Source organism: Tympanuchus pallidicinctus, unplaced genomic scaffold (assembly GCF_026119805.1).
Source record: "Tympanuchus pallidicinctus isolate F22 unplaced genomic scaffold, pur_lepc_1.0 scaffold1, whole genome shotgun sequence".
Lineage (NCBI taxonomy): Eukaryota > Metazoa > Chordata > Aves > Galliformes > Phasianidae > Tympanuchus > Tympanuchus pallidicinctus.
In genome coordinates this window covers 23,773,873-23,791,501 of record NW_026294618.1, presented here as the reverse complement: position 1 = coordinate 23,791,501, position 17,629 = coordinate 23,773,873, and the positions used below count along the sequence as shown (strand labels likewise).

Below are 17,629 nucleotides of genomic sequence, written 5' to 3'. Positions count from 1 at the left end.
CAGATACCCTCCTTACCACAGGGGAATGGAGAAAAAGAGACTCCTGTTGAGCACCCATATTAACATTGAGGTGGTGGTAGTGATAAAACTCATCCCAATTATATGAACATGAAAACTACTAACAGATTAGGCTAAATGCACAAGCTGCTGAAATGTCTGATTTTCAGTTTAGTTCACTTATTCCACCCAAGATTTTGAGGATAAATGATCTTACCATCACGTAGCTTTGAACTGAAAACAAACCAAGGAGGAAAACTAGATTTCAGGCTCTAGCTTAGTTTACAGAGTCATAAACATTTTTCTTTTGCTGACTTTTGAGAATGAGACAGATATTTGAATAGTTTTCATTTTAGTATAAAACAAGGTTCCTGATGCCAGGCTGAACTGGTATACAAGATTTGCAGTTAAAAATCTCATTTTTTACCATTTTGTTTTTATAATTACAGAGATCAGTGGCATCCATTCACCATGTCAGCTTAGTCAATCTGTAATGTATTTTCAGCTCATACGGTGCTGAAGATGAAGCTGAAGGTTGTTGGCTTTTTATACAAAGAGACATACACCAGAGGAAAGTGATGGGTGTAGACAGCTAATTTGCACTGTAACAGGAGTACAACATTTTATCCTCTGAAATAGCATGGCAACGACTACAGGATAATGAATGTGTCCTTTGAGTCTCTTTCTGTGACACATTAATATTTCTTTTCTTCTTATGTACGTGACACAAATATTTTGTGATCAGATATGTTCTATTACACTGACTCTGTTTTCCCATTTGCAAAACTCAAATTACTGGAATATTATTTTCATTCTTAACAATCACTGAGAAAAAGTTTGCCTTGGCCTCATTTCTACAGCCCCTTTTCTTGGTTCTGGAGGTTGACTTCCATGAACAAAGTGTATTCTGATGCTGTTCTGGCTTAAGGCTCTCCTCGAGCAGATGGCAGCACTAAGGTCAAGAAGCTGTGACTCAAGACTGAAACAGGCTTCCTACAGCAACACTCAATGATGTTTTAGCAAATTGCAGGTAAAATAGAAAATCAAGTCTCTAGATTTGGCTTCTTTACAGAGGGTACTGCCATTGTGTTGAAATGAGAAGTAATTTTCGATAAGTATCATCAAAAGGTAGCTACTAGCTGATTTTACCACTAGTTTTTGATGGTTGTCAACTTATGTAGAAGCCAATGACTTCTCTGTACCACAGTTTCGACCATTATTATTGAAGTTTAATCTGTGGTATTTTCACTAGTGGTTTATGGATATGATTTTATTCCAGAAAAAGTATGGCTAAACTAATACAGAAACAGAATTATTCATCTACTTACACACCTCAAATGTTGCCCCAGCCGTAAGCTCCTAGATGACTTTTTATCATCTACATAGTGTCTAATACTGTAAATTTATTTGCAGAATTAATGATAACCTGCAAAAAGAAACAAATTAAGCTCAAACACCAAAACCAAATGTGTATTTGAATCATGTTAGAAGCAATATGCTTTGCTTTTTAATAAAAAAAGTTATTTGTATAACCAGCTCATTCAGTAGAATACTTCTTGCTAAGAAGTCATCTGTTTATTATTTCAGATATAACTTCAAATAGTTGTAAGATAACAAGATACTTTCCAACTATGTCTGCTATCTTATAATCTTGTGTTATTTATTCATGTAGCACAGCTAGGGGAGGGAGAGTTGTAAGCTGTTCTTCAGGAACATGATCTGCAGACCAAGTCATGAATTCTGCTTTATTAGCATTGCTTGGTTTCTCATAAAACACAAAGCAGATGCAATCCTATTTCTTTAATGCTGGTATTTGGAGAAAATTTATAATATATTTATAACTCTAACTTGACCCAGCAGTCCAGATGAGGCCTCACCAAGCTGAGTGAAGGGAGACAATCACCTACCTCTACTGGCCGAACTCTTTCTAATGCACCCCGGGATAACACTGGCCTTCTTGACTTCAAGGGCACACTGCTGGCTCACGTCCAACCTGTTGTCCACAGGGACGCTCAGGTCCTGCTCTGCAGAGCTCCTTTTTAGCAGATCAGCCTCCAGCCTGTCCTGGTGCATGGAGTTATTCCTCCTCAGATGCAGAACACTGCAAATGCCTTTGTTGAATTTCAAGAGGTTCCACTTTGCACATCTCTCTAGCCAGTTGAAATCCTTCTGAATAGCAGCAAGTAGCTGTAGAGTATCAGCTTTTACTCCCACTTCGAATCATCAGCAAACTTGATGAGAGTTCCTTGCAAGTCCCTTCATCCAAATAATGATGAATAAGTTAAACAATACTGGACCCAGTACTGACCCCGGGGACACTGCTAACTATAGTCCTCCCAATTGGTTGTGCAACTCATCACACTGAGACCCGCTATTCAGACTGTTGTTAATCCACCTCACCATCGACTTTTCCAATGCACACTTCTTGAGCTATGAGGATATTGTGGAAGATAGCGTCAAAGCCCTTGCTGAAGTCCTGGTAGACAACATTCACTGCTCTTCCTTCATCCATCCAGCCAGTTGTTCCGTCACTGAAGGCAATCAGATTGGTTAAGCATACACTTTGGATGAGGATGGTGTATCCATGCTGACTACTGATCCCTTTCTTATCTTCCATGTAAGATGGCCTTCAGAAGGAGCCAATCATATAATCATAGAATGGTGTGGGCTGAAAAGGACCACAGTGATTATCAGAGAAGGGCCACAAAGCTGGTGAGGGGTCTGGAGCACAGGCCTTATGAGAAGTGGCTGAAGGAGCTGTACTGTTCAGTCTGGAGAAGAGGAGGCTCAGGGGAGACCTTACTGCTCTCTGTAACTACCTGAAGGGAGGTTGTTGTGAGCTGGGGGTCGGCCTCTTCTCTCATGTAACTGGTGATAGAAGAGAATGGCTTCAAGCTGCACCAGCGGGGATTTAGGTTGGACATTGGGAAATATTGCTATTCTGAAAGAATTCTGAAAGAGTGGTCAAGCACTGAAATGGGCTGCCCAGGGAGGTGGTGGAGTCACCAACTCTGGAGGTGGTCAAGGAATGTTTAGATTTCGTGTTGAGGGACATGGTTTAGTGAGTATTATTGGTGATAGGTGAATGGTTGGACTGGATGATGATGTAGGTCTTTTCCAACCTTGGTGATTCTATGATTCTGTGATCAAGTTTCAACCCCCCTGCTGTGTGTAGGGTAGCCAACCATTAGACTAGGCTGCCCTGAGCCACATCCAGCCTGGTCTTGAATGCCTCGAGGGATGGGACATCCACAACCTCTTTGGGCAACCTGTTCCAGTGCGTCACCACCCCTCTATGTGAAAAACTTCCTCCTAATGTCTAATCTAAACCTTCCCTGTCTCTAAAACCATTCCCCCTTGTCCTACCACTATCCACCCTCGTAAACAGGCGTGGATAGCAATAAGACAAAGGGGAATGGTCCATTTCATCACCTTTCCAAGTATTTGAGATGAAGCTGACTGGCCTATAGTTCCCTAGATCCTCTTTCTTGACCTTTTTGAAGACTGGAGTGACTTCTACTTTCTTCCAGTCCGCAGGCACCTCTTCTGATTGCCATGACCTTTCAAAGATGATTGAGAATGGCCTAATATTAATGTCCACCACCTCCCTCAGCACTCATCAGTGCATCCCATCAAGGCCCATGGGCTTGTGAATGTCAGATTTGTGTGGATGATTTCTAACACAGTCCTCCTCAACCAGGGGAAGTGCCTCCTTTCTCCAGACTTTCTGCTGAATCTCCTAGGTCAGGGACTCCTGGGGACTGGCCATGGTGGTGAAGACTGAGGCAAGGAAAGCATTTAGTATCTCTGCTTTCTGTGTATCCTCTGTCAACAGAGTTCCTGCCCTATTCAGTAACAGAGTTAATTTTTTAACTAGTTTTTCATTCATTATTTATGTGTTTGAAAAAGCTGTTTTTGTCCTTGACATCTCTAGCCAGATTTAATTCCATATGGGCCTTGGCCTTCCTCATCACATTTTTGCTCTGACAATGTCCCTGTATTCATCCCATGTAGCATGTCCCTATTTCCACTACCTATACATTTCCAGCTTATGTTTGAGCTTTGTCAGGAGTTCCATATACTCATTTAAAGCTCATTAGTTCTTTTCCCATTCCCAATGCAGTTGATTTATTACTGATTTAAAACAGTATTTTGCATATTTGAAGGCTGTTGTCGCATTTCCAATAAGTTTTCCATACGTCAGACTAAATAAACACAATTTTTCAGTCTTTCCTGAGAAGTCATGCATTTTTAGGTCTTTGTCTTTTTTGTTTTTCTCTTCTGGAATTCTCCAACTCTTCCAGAAGTTTTAAAGGGTGTTGTCCAAAGCTGGTCACACAGCCCCTTTGAGCTTTAAAAGAGCTGAATAGGAGCCTTTTACGTTTATGGCCAAATGGAAATTCACAAAGTCCAACTGTAACGTCAAGGGAGATGAGTTCTTGTGATCACATGCAAGTTCAAATTCCATTCGTATAACTCTACTTCCCTCAGCATGCTGTCAAACAATCTTATTGAAACACAACACATAACTAACTACTTAGCTACTTAAATGGAAAATAAATACTTCTGTTTTGTTCAATAGTCAGGAATGTTTCTGTTAAAATAAGCATTTCAAAATGTTGATAATTAATGTGTTTTTTATTCTTTAATTTTTTTCAGACATTTCTCTTTTTGAGCTAGCAGACATCAGAATACATTTCATTCATAATACATCGTAAATCTGCATTTTGTACATCTGTATCCCATTCTCTACTTTTGTATATTTAAGTCAATTATATCCAGTTTAGACTTGCTTCAAAACATTTGGCATAGGATGGAATCAGAGAAAGACTCCTTACAGTGTATACTAGTTTGTTCTTTGGTTTCAGAATGACATTACTGAGATCAGCAACTTCTGAGCTTGAGGTTCTTTGATCTATTGATTTTGTATGTTGAATTATGTGGAGCGTATGTATAGACACAACTATAAACACTAGTTCTCCCAGTAAGAAGCATGAAATAGAGTATTCAGTGCCATTTGAGAGTGATCTTGAGATACTAGAGCTGGCTACAGAATTAGCTCTGTCGTTTTGTCTTGTATAACTTGTAATTTGAAGGTTTTATGATATAATTTGAAGAGTAAACAACTGCTCAAGTTGGTGTGAACTCAACAATTTGTTCCATGCTCAGGGAATGAATGGGGTCCACTAAAGATTACAGTGGGGTTGGTTTGATAGGTCTGTGGGATATCCAAATAAATGTTTGCATAGATAATTTGTTTTGAAGAATAAATTTCAACAGTAAAAGATTTGTTTGTCCCTACCTATTTTCAATTCTAGTTTTTCTAAGAAATTGATATTATAAATACTGAAGTTAATGCATGGTTAGTAGTATGTATAATGACATTTTTTTGGTAAGATCTACTGTTTCTCTGGCGTCTTATTTTCTGGGGGTAGTATTTTACTTGTTAAGTACTTCCAAGTTAATAGGATGTCCTGCAAATTACAGCTCATGTTTGTAAGTATGAGAAAATACAGCTCTTTGACTCGCCATTTCTCTCATTTGTATTTTTATATTTTTTAAATGTGAATCCAGTGTTTATGATGAAGTCTGGAATCTTAGCCTCAGATTCTGAAATACCTTAATTAAGGGACAGGAATGCTCAGGTTGTTACAGTTCTCATGCTTACATTGGCCTTCCTCAACCTGTGTTTAAAGGGGCTGCCTTTGTGAATAGAAAACAACTTCAGTTTCTTCAGCTGACCAGCCAGGGCTGGGAGTGGTGCTCAGAGAATTTTTGATTAAAGCCCTGCTCATCTTAGGACAAACTAAATACCTGTTTTAGCCATCCAGAACTTGCACTGAAAAGTTGCTTAGTGGTCAGTTTCAGAACTGTTTTCCTTATGTTTGTGTCCATAGTTACAAATGTTTGCATGTAACATCAGATACAAACATGACCTTCAGAAATTGCCTTCATTTCCAAAATCATATTTTGCTGGAAGAATCTGTGCACTCAAATATGCTGTGTTTGCACTCTGCAGTTTGAAACGCACACAGCCAGCACAGTCCAATTAACCGTGAAGGAGGCTGAAGGTTTGAACCTAGCTCTAAGAAATGGCCATTAGCAGATTACACTGCTTGATTGCTTATGTTAGAATATATTAAAAATGTGACACTTAAGGATTACACACAGAGGATTTTCTCAAAATTACAGGAAAAATAGTGTTGTTGGTTGGGTTTTTTTTTATTTTTATTTTTTTAAACTGGACATCTGGCACTTCCAGATGATGTCATCTTATTCAGAAGCGTTGGCCGGATAAGTAGTAAATGGTTGACTTAATTTATACTGTAGTCTGGTTGTTCTGTCATGAATAGAAACTAAAGCTACTGAAAAAATATTTAGTTTGCTTTCTTGCTTTGAAATACCAAAGAATAAAGGTAACCAATAGAAGGGGTCTTTATGTTTCAGACAAATTTCATAGATTTTTACAAGAAAATTTTGAGAGATTTTAAGTTGATCTTTTGCCACCTTGAATTCCCTGTTTTTTCATATGTAAAACTCATACATCCTATATTTTCTTGTGTAAATATTTTGTGCAGGACTTGTGCCCCTAGATATTTCTAAACAATTAGAAATAGCTGCAAGTGTTTATTTTCAGTATTTAAAAATAAAAAAAAATAAAAAAAAATTCCTATGATTTTTTCTTTAAAATGTTTGATGCAGACATTAAGAAGCAAAAATGCTATTGGTTGTTTGGAGGTTATTGATGGGCTAGTCTAATAGTTCAATGGTTTTGCTTTCCAGTAGTGATATCCTTCCCTTACCTATAGCCAGCAGATATGATGGCATTTGATAAGTATCTGAAAACTGTACTGTAATTTTATGTCTGCTTGGATAGAAAATAATTGAATTTGATCCCTTTAAACTTATTTACAATTTGATAGGTGGCTGTAAATGCCCATTGTCCCCTATAATTATGAAAATTGGTTGAAGTTCAGTAGTTCCATTGCCTTGATACGCTCTTCCTTTTGTCCCCCACTTCCCAGTGCTTCCCCCCACCTCCAGTTAGGAGTTAACAGGGTAGCACTAGGAAGAAAGCTGCATCTCTTTGTTCCTGACTGTGTTTTGTGTGGCTTTAATGAGAGAAAGAAGCCATAATTTCCAGCCTGGTCTGTCTGCATTCCCCCAGGAAGGCATCAGACAGAAGATAATGTCTGAATTCAGAAATTTCAAGGCCAGGAGACATCGTTATGACCATCCACTAGAAAGCAGTATTTGTATGCAAAATTCCCAGTGTTTGCCATCTTTCTTGCTTTATCTGACACAGAGAATAATAGAAGAAAATACAAAATGAAATGCTCCAAATGTGGGATAGAATTTTCAATTATGATCTTTCAGCTTTCAATTATTCTTAAAATGCTTCATAGAAAATGTTTTGCTAAAATCATTCTCATCATTTTTCACTATAAATGACTGTGTCATCAATGAATTCCAGAAAAGAATAGGTTATAATTTAACATGTTTTGAGGAACTAATTAAGTAAATACTAAATGAAGTTTAATACAAATATGGATATTATACAGATGGAATATCTGCCTGTAACACATTTTATTTTATATTTAGTTATATAATACACACATAAAGTAGGTATTATAAATAAAAGTTGATTAATTTTCAAATTAGCATAATTAAAATTAAAATTAATCAGCATAAACATATTTGAATATTTCTCTTTATGTAAGAGTATTATATTGTCCCCAGAAACTGAGGTTGAGAATAGGCTGAAGCAAATTGTGCTATAAATTTTATGTTTCATACGAAGACAACAAGAATTTGTAGAGATGCAACATGAAATAATTTGGTGTGTGAATAATCATTCATATATGCAGTTGCTAAAGAAAGAAAAACCTTTGCTACTGAAGGGTGTTTTTCTGGAACATTTTAAATGCTTTTTAGTGTTCGATCTGTTGTAATACTTATATTCATTGTATTTTAGATATCTGATATCCATGTTACTGGAGAGTCAGAGGACATGTCTGCTAAAGAGAGATTGCTCCTGTGGTCACAGCAGACAACTGAGGGTTATGCTGGAATCCGTTGTGAAAATTTCACTACCTGCTGGCGAGATGGAAGATTATTTAATGCCATCATTCATAAATACAGGTAAGTGTTCTCTTGAGAAATATCAATTACGGCATTGTAATCTATGTGGAGAGACTCTGGTTATCTTGCCTATAAATAGCACTGCAGCTGTAGAGATGACACTAGCTCTTTCTGGGCAGTCCTTTGCTTCTTGGAGACATAAGATGCCTTATTAGCCCTTTTGTGTCCCTCATTCCTCAGAGGAGAGACCCCGTGAAACCTGCACATCCTTCAAGGGTCACCTCCAAGCTGTTGAGAAGAGTGCACCTGAAGTTCTAGTTCCCTGTCTTCTTCATATTCCCTTTGGTCATACATCAGTGTACAGGCAGGGTCAAGTCAGAGCTAAACTGTGCTCTCTAAATCTGCAGTCCAAATCTGCACTGCTGATTATGTCTCTCAACTACTCCGTTACCTGGGATATGCCTTAATTCCCCACATTCTTCGCTGTTTGACTTCACTGATTCTCTGGAACTGAGAACTTCTGCAGTTTCTCTGCTTGGAGCTGAGATGTACTCTGTGCCTTCTGGAAAACCACAGGGCATTCTCATGGAAAATGAGACCAGTTCACTGGAGCTTTCCCAGAATTAGGAGGGCACTGTTCTTGCTCTCTCTTTCTATGTTTTTGTGACCACACAGTTTAGCACTGATATAACCACTGAATGACTTCAGGATACACTAGATTTACTTACTTAAAATCCACTTGAAGATGTCTACTGATGAGATCTAGTCTAATTCTAGATTGTAATTAAGAACAGGGATCTCTTCATAAAATTGACTTTGGCATCAGAGCTCAGCAGACGAACAAGATCAGCACTTTGCTCAACCTTGCCTATTGTTTGATGTCCCTCTGTATTTTATTGCTCCTATCTTGAACATGGAGGTTTGTAGGTTTGTTTTTTATGGAACTACACAGAGAGAAGAGTCTTCTTGCCATTGGGCTAATTAGTGTGAACTGACTTGTCTCTCACTTACAAGGCTTGCAAATTCTAGATTATATTACAGCACGAGTGCAGAGTTTATGTGGTATGCTTTGAGGTATATCATGAGGAAGTTTGAAGGTATGTGATTTTCTTGGTATAATACTGAAGGAGAGTCCTAAATAAGGCACATCAAATTTGTCCCTTTCTATGCAGATCATCTGTTTTTGGGGGGATTTCCTCTTATAAAACCACTTATCACAGAAAGAAATCTAGGAAGAAGCAAGCATGCATGCAGTACAGGGACTAGAACAGTAAAGTGAAATGGGAGACAAATAAGTCAGGCAGATACGTTCAGCTCCTCAAGCAGTGCATAGAAAGGCCATAAGCATGAAAGATGCTCTGAGTCCCAGAGAAGATAGCTGTGGCAGTTCGTAACTTTAAGGCAACGTGAAGTTGCATCTGAATCAATGAATTGTTTTTCTGACTAATGCTTCTGTACTGGATAGCCAGTGAGGGGGGAGGTGCATGCCAACAAGAAAGTCTTCTTTAGTAAGGTTGGCAAGGCAAAGGGAAATAACTGGCAAAGGACTGGGCTGTTTTGTTGGTTTTTTACTTCAGGACAGAACAGCTAAAAAAATTAAAACAGCACAGATGAGAATTTGAAAAAAATGAACCGTTTGAAAGACACAAAGGGAGAGGGAGGAAAAAAAAAAAAGAAAAGAACATACGAGATGAAATAATACAAAATATTTCTTAGATCTTTTTCAGAGGCTTGTGCCAGGGCTTCTTTTGGTGAACAGCATGGTCCTTACATCTTAGCAACTTGTAGTTGTTGTACAGATCAGTTAAAAACTAGAATTCTGTCCTCTGGCTGTGCAATTGTTATTTTTCTGGGGTATTACTAACTACCTGCAGTTGTTCTGTTAAAGTGCTGTTTTTGGCAGTGCTCTGACAGTTTCATTCATGGCTTTTTGGCTAGGAAACAGGCACCTATGACATGAGTGCTTTGCATAAAGCAGATAATTCAATGGCTGAGGTTCACTGTCTCCTGAGTAAGTGCAGAGTTCCCCTTTTATATGCTTCTATGCCTGTTTCCATTTAGCTCATCCTGTTCCTGTAAACATACATGTTTAAAGTCTTTATCTGATGTTTTTCTGCTCTGAGAGGTCATAGTTCTTGAGCTCCGTCACCTCACTGATGAAATCAATGAAATTCTTCCACTGATTTCATTGAGCTTCTATGTTTGTTTTTTTTTTTTTCCTTTTCAATTTTGTGTCATTTAAATAGAGATAATAATTTCCAGCTATTGCTCACAAGATTGGAACGGTCTTTCCAAACAGTTGCCTGATATTTTTAACTACAGTGTTTTATTCCAGAGAAGAAAAATAAACTTAGCTTATGCTCATATTGGTAAGTAGGTTAAATACTAACAGAATGCACATATTTCTGGCCATGGCTCTCCATATGCTCAGTTTGTCTGTTTTAGTAGCTCCCAGACTCCATTCTGCAGAGCAGAGGTGTTGTCAGAAGTTAGGCTGTATGTCTGCAAATGCTGCTGGCTGGCATGCTCCAGGGCAGAGAAGCTCCAGACACCAGCGTGTGCTGCGGGCTGTGCAGCTGGAAAGCAGTCTGGCAGAAAATGACCCAGGAGTCCTGGTGGACACCATCTTGAATGTGAGCCAACAGCAGGCCTTGCAGCGATGAAGGCTAATGGTGTCCTGGTCTGCTTTAGGCAGCATTGCCAGCAAGTTAAGCGAGGTGATTTCTCCCCTTTACGCAGTACTGGTGAGGCCACAGTGCTGGGCTTCCCTGTACAAGAGAGACATGGGCATACTTGAGAGAGATGTATGAAGGGTCACAAAAGTGATTAAGAGGCTAAAGCAACTCCCCTGTGAGGAAAGGATGAGAGACCTGGGACTGTTCAGCTTAGAGGAGGCTCAGGGGCATCTTATCAATGTCTACAAATAGCTGAAGAGAGGGTGCAGAGAATACAGCTAGGCTCTTTTCAGTGGTGCCCAGTGACAAGTGGCAGTAGGCACAGACTGAAACAAGAGGTGCTGTCTGACCATCAGGAAACGCTTCTGTGCTGTGAGGTGGCTGAGCATTGGCACAGGTTGCCTAGAGGCTGTAGAGTCTCCTACTTGGAGAAGTCCAAAAGCTGCACCTTGTTCTGGGTAACCTGCTTGGGCACAGGAGGTTTGGACAGGATGTCCTTTTGAGCTCCCTTCTATCCTTATCTGTGCTGTGATTTTCTGGCCCAGACGGTGGTGTGGATGTGGTGTGGCCACCTCAGAGCATGCCTGAGGAGCACGTGTGCCAGTCACAGTGCAACGTGGCAACTCCTCCTGTGCCAGGTATGCTGTGCTCATCAGAGATGCTTTTGCTTTATGAAAATACCACACAGCTGCCCCACCCTGGGCCAGGAGGAATGCCAGCTTACTGCAAGAACTGAATGAATAAACAGGGATAGGGCTCCTCAGCAGGAATACAGCTGCCAGCCAGTCACAGAGTCACTGAATCACCAAAGGTGGAAAAGACCTCCAAGATAATCCGGTATAACCATCTACCTACCATCAATATTTCCCCACTAAACCATGCCCCCAGTACCACATTCAAACATATTTTTGAACACAAAGTTGTGCTCACAGCCCTGACGCCATGGCCGATGTCTTTCCTGGATGTGCTGTTCAGAACATGAACTATGTGGGTCTAGTATGATCCCCCAAGTGGCTAAGAGATGTCACTGTCTAGCTCTAGACAACAGGGTATTGGAATAGCAGATTATAATTATTAATGAATGTATGCATGAGTTTCCAGTGAGTTTGCAATCTTCTTTAAATAATAAGAAAATAATGATATGAATGACAGAAATGAGGGGAAAAATGTTTTTATGTGAGATATTTGGTCTGTAATATAACTAATATGTGATTTGTGTAAGAAGGTTGCTCGTGTTTTCAGAATGTTCCAGCAGTCTGTGCTTATAGGGTAAGATGGAAGATTGCTCTTCTGAACTTCCAAAGAGTATGTAAAACCTCAACTTTAAAGCATTCTGTAAGTGATTACAGAATGTTTACGTTACATTTGGATTTTGTGTTGAGGGACATGATTTAGTGAGTAGTATTGGTGACAGGTGATGGTTGGACTGGATGATGAAGGCCTTTCCCAACCTTGGTGATTCTGTGATTAAATGCCTGGGAAATTAATTGGGCTCCATGCCAGCTTCAAGAGCTGGCTCTGAGAGCTCTACTAAGGCCCTCAATTTTGCTTTTCATAGTTGTTCCATGTGAATATTTGTTTTTATGCGGACAGAACAAATCTATCAACTTTAAAAGTCAGTTTTATTACTGGACTTTATGATGCTTGTTAATTACACAGTTTTATTTAAATATATCAGTTTTCAGACTGTTATTGAACTCCACATCATTCTTTGAATGTATGATCAAGTCCATTATGAAAGGTTACACATGAGCCCAGCTTAATTTTTCACTTAAGACATGTTATTTGCTTCAGCATGTTGTGTTGGAAGAAATGTGACTTCAGGCAGTTTAAAAAGTACATGTTTCTTTCATGACATGATATCATACATAGCAAAAACCTGTAAGCCAGACTTCAAAGTTGGAGACTGACTTTAATCAGCTCATAATGCCCAGGTTTTCCCAGAGATATTGCCACATGCATGCCTGGGTCTTAGTCTTGCATCTCTAGACAGTAGACTGTACTTCAGGTGAATGTGCTTGATTTGTGTTTCCATTTTCTTATGTATGTGCTTTTCTCCCAGGAAGAAGAAATGCTCATTTTGTAGAACTGTGTACTGCTGATAAAATGAATAGAAACAGTTGATATCTACAGATAATGAATGCTACTCCTATTTCATTAAGAGTTATATACGAGATTGGAGCTAATAGTCTTAATTACAGATCTACATTACACTTCAAAGACACATTTGTTTTAAAACAAAGGACTTTCTAATGAAAAATTACCAAGAGTGACATCAAAGTAATAAGCTGCTTGTTCTTTTTTTTTTCAACCTCAAACATACCTGAGCTGCACAAGAAATGCAGACAAATTTCAGTTAAGAAGTCTCTAAAAGAAAAATAAGTTAATAAACAGCAAAAGTAATAGCAGAATTATATAAGTCATATGCTTTCATGGCACCTGTATATACTTTGTTAACAGTGGTGGCTACCAGCACTCAGAAAACACACCCAATCATACTACCCATAATAATTTCAGTCGCAATGTAGTACAGAGGTAGTAAGAGAATATTTAACATCAGACACACATGATATTTGATAAGAAGTGTGCACTCCTTTCTATATTTTGTTTTCATGTTTTTAAATACTAGTTTCAGGTATTGAGTTTGTTTCAGTGGGTTCAGTTCAGGCTGTTCTGTCTGACTTGGTGTAACGTGGAGCAGGCATGGCTTGTGCCGACATATTGCATGTGAGGATACACATTGGCACAGCCAGGGTCATGCTACAGAAATGACCAGCAATTAAAGAGTCACGGGCACTTGATCCAGTCTTCTTTATGCTGTAAGTGCCTGTCCAGTTATGTCTGAACTTCCACTCCTAGGTGAGTTTCAACAACCATACGAAACAAAGAGGCAATGTTTAGGAAAAAAGGTGTGAATAAACTAAATTCTTATAACTCAGTGATTAGGGCAGGCAGCAATTTGATGAACAAATTGGACAGTAGTACACACACGAGGGCCTTCAGACAATAAAATGAGGTCATTTCATGTAATTCTATACAAAAGCTTACTGAGACCATGTCAATACTGCAGTGTACAAATTTGAACACTACATAACAGGAAAGCAAAATATTAGAAATGTTCCAAGAGAGAAAGTGATAATAAATAGTTCGAAGAGGCGCATTTTGAGCAGAAGTTAAAATAACAGTGTCTGTGTTAGAAGAAAAATGTGTATGGGGCCAGATAGCATGCATCCCAGATCCTGAAGGAACTGGTCAGTGTGGTTGCTAAGCCACTCTCTCAAATGTTGTAATTGTCAAGTGAAGTGACCCTTTTTGTGACCAAAAAAGGGAAATGTCCCTCCCATTTGTAAGAAAAGTAGAAAGGAGGACTCAGGAGCTACAGGCTTGTGAGCTTCATATCTGTGTCTGGAAGCTCCTGGAAGCTGTGTTAAGGGACATGCAAGATGAGGAGGTGATCTGAGACAGCCAGCATGGCATCACCAAGGGCAGATTTTGTTTACCAGTATGGTGGCCTTCTGTGATGGAGTAGTGGCATCAGTAGACCAAGGGAGAGTGACTGATGCTGTCTATCTGGACTTCTGTAAGGCCTTTGACATGATCCCACACAACATCCTTATCTCTAAATTTTAGAGAGAGGGATTTGAAGGGACACTATAGAGTGCATAAGGAATTAGCAGGAAGGCTGCAAGCCAGAAGGTTCTGTTCAATGGATCTGTGTCTAGCTGGAGGCCAGTGATGAGTGGTGTCCTTCAGGGGTCCATCTTAGGATCAGTGCTGCAGCATCTTTCTTATGAAGGCAGACTGAGGGAGTTGGTCTTCACCCTGGAGAAGAGAAGGCTCTGGGGAGACCTAATTACTGCCTTCTAGTACTTAAAAGGAGCTTTTAAACAGGAGGCAGACTGACCTTTTACATGGTCTGATAGTAACAGGAGAAGGAGGAATGGCTTTAAATTAGAAATGGAGAGATTTAGATTAGATATTAGGGAGACATTCATTACTCAGAGCTGTTTCAGCCTTGTGCAGGACAGCATGACATGTACATATAGATGAGTGAATGCTGAGCTCCTGGATGGCAGTGTTTATGGCCTCCCTTTGATGTTAAAACATGTTGCAGGCGATCAGGTACTGACATGAATACATTCCTTAAGGGGAGGGACAGGGCTACCTCAATTTACAGTAACATGTTCAGCCCTGTGGGGAATGAATGAATGCAAAAGAAAACCTTAAAATGCTAGGGGATATGTTTTAAATAAAGAGATTAGTTGCATCTGCTAGTTTTGGCTTGCTGTTTTGTAACTTGTAATTTATTGTTACCCAGCCTTAACAAAAAAAAAAAAAAAGTCAGTTTGGTTGTGTTCTCCTCTCTGTCATTGCTCAGAAATGTGTATGTTACTGTTTTCAAGGGTTTTTGTTATGTAAAAGAAACTAATTTGCCATTAGGATGTAGCAACTTGGGAAAATATAAACAGTGTTTAGGATAATTAAAAATATTGACAAACAGACATTTTTGTAATGTGATTTGCCTGAGTATGCAAATAGCTTTTGATTTTAGAAATATTGAGTAACCTCAGCTACAGTGTAGTTGGAGGCACCCTGAAAAATGTCTTTTGGTACAGGCTGTATTAAAATAGTACTGGAGGCTGGCTTATAATTTTAATGTCTTGTGATGTTTTGTTTAGCCTTTGTGGGTACCAGATGGGAAGCTTCCAGACATTTGAAATGGTTATTTTCAGATCTGGACTTAAAATGATCCTTCTATATGTTGTGCTGGATCCTACTGCAAAGTAGCAGCTGAATGAAAGATAACAGTTTTCTTTTTTTGCAGTAACTGATAAGAAAAAAAGTCATACTGGGATGAAATCAGAGCTTTTCTCTTATTTTGGTGAAATGGAAGTCAAAAAAAAAAAAAAAGATTTGGATTGAAAGGCCATCTTTTCACACCAGTTTCACATGTCTCCTGCTCTTAGATCATAAGTAAAGAACAGAACACCCTAGGGTGTCAGAAACCTTTGTCCAAAAGTGCCTCGTGTCTGAGCACTGATGGGGTGGTATGTGGTTAGGTAGATAAATAAGATAAACAAGGAGAGGTCTTGGTCTTCTGGCAATGCATTTGGCATATCTGTGATACGTGAAGGAACGCTTGTTTCCAAGGCAGGGTGGCACAAGGAGCCTTTAGGAAATCTGGTTTTGATCTCCTTGTGTTACCCCCCCCCCCTTCCCTGTTGATAACATGAATCCCACTGGCAAGCTAGGGCATTCCAGCAGTGACTGCCTGGACTTGGAAGGAGTTTTCTCACCAAGCAGAGCAGAAAAATCATTTAGTTGGATTTCTTCATCGACTTTTTGATATTCAGACATTCCAAGGAAAAGTATGTGATTTACAGTCCAAGGAAAAGTATGTGATTTATGGTAATTTCTGCAGAACACAAAGTGTGGGTTGAGGTTAATGAATATGAGCCTTTTCCTATTTAAATTTAATCATAGGGAAAAGAATTGGCAAACTTGTATAGCATTACTGTTTCTAAAATGATGTTATCTCATATTACAAAGAGAATGTAAAATCTGGTTTTAAAGCTAGTGAAAGGATGGAATGAGATCCCTTCTGGTTTCATTCATGCAAATAGCAAGGTTGAAATCTTTGTCACAAAACCTCCTGCCAAGTTGTGACTAGGTTTTGTTAGCTTTTTGCTAAAGCTGAACTCCACAATTAACTAGTAGGACTTGGATCTTACAATGCTTCATTTGTGTCTTTATCTAAATCAGTTTCTATGACAAGTCACAGGTAAGGTTTTGCTGTGCTAACAAAGGTGGGGCATGAGGATTCAGTCTGGTTTTTAAAACTCACGCACAATAGAAGGAATAATCTAATTAGCCATTGTATATGTATATGTTTAGGGGCTAAATAAATAAGGAAAAATACCCCTCAAATGCCCTTAATTTTAGTGCAGCTAGAACATTATTTTTCTATTGGAAATCTTTATAGTGCATACTGAGATGTCTGAGGAATACTCCAGAAATGTTTCTGTAGCATGCCCTTGTTACAGTACTTGCAGGTCATGTCAATAGAAATATATTATATAATATTGTATATTATATAATAGAAATATTTTTTCAGAATGATTCATCATGTCTGAAAACTTACAGCAAAAATCAAGAAAAAGATACACAAACTAGGGAGGAGCAGTCCAGGGCACTTGACAGTTTTTCAACTCCTGAGGGAATAAAAAGACATGATTGTTCGTCTCTGGAGAGGCATTGAATGACATCTGTGGAGGTGCATGAAACACTGAATACTACAAGCATTCCTGTTCCACTGACACAAGAGATGACAAGAAAATATGTGTGCAAGTCACAGTGATGATGTGAAATACATCAGCACAGAGCGTTATTGAACGGTGACCTTAACAAAAGAAAATTGTTGAATAGTTGAGCAAACACTATGCAGACCTTCTGCACAAAGAGCACACCGTTTGGTTTATCATAGTTATGAGAAAACTTCTATCATGGGTGTTGTGGGTTAGAAAATCATTTTCCTTTTTACCTGAATTCTCAAATGTTGCCTAACTGAGGTGGTAACGCTGCTCAGCTTGTCTCAGTGGTTTCATCCTGTGGGGTGATTTTTTTGTCACCTGGCCCTGTGTCAGTTGAAGATGCAGTTGATATTTACTGTTGAACAGTCATGTTTTGGTCTCGCACTTGAGATGTCATGGTAGCTTTTTTACTTCATTTTGTGTTAGATGAACGAGAAAGTCTTCAAGAAATACTAGACAAGTCTTCACTAATCATTATCGAGTTCCTAAGAGCTTATCTATGTGTTTAAAATGCATAGCCATGTTTTTATTTCTTATTTTTTTGAGATATGTCAGTCTCAAAAC

The 17,629-nt window shown here is 38.9% G+C and overlaps 1 protein-coding gene across 21 annotated transcripts in view; it reads left to right on the top strand.

Annotated features, from left to right (window-relative positions):
• DST (dystonin) overlaps positions 1–17,629 on the top strand; it is a 293,579-nt gene that overhangs the window by 125,850 nt on the left and 150,100 nt on the right. For all 21 annotated transcript variants that reach the window (XM_052694767.1, XM_052694838.1, XM_052694728.1 and 18 more), the window contains one exon: positions 7,973–8,139. In XM_052694767.1, the coding sequence (XP_052550727.1) occupies positions 7,973–8,139 (167 nt within the window). The remainder of the gene's footprint in view (positions 1–7,972; positions 8,140–17,629) is intronic.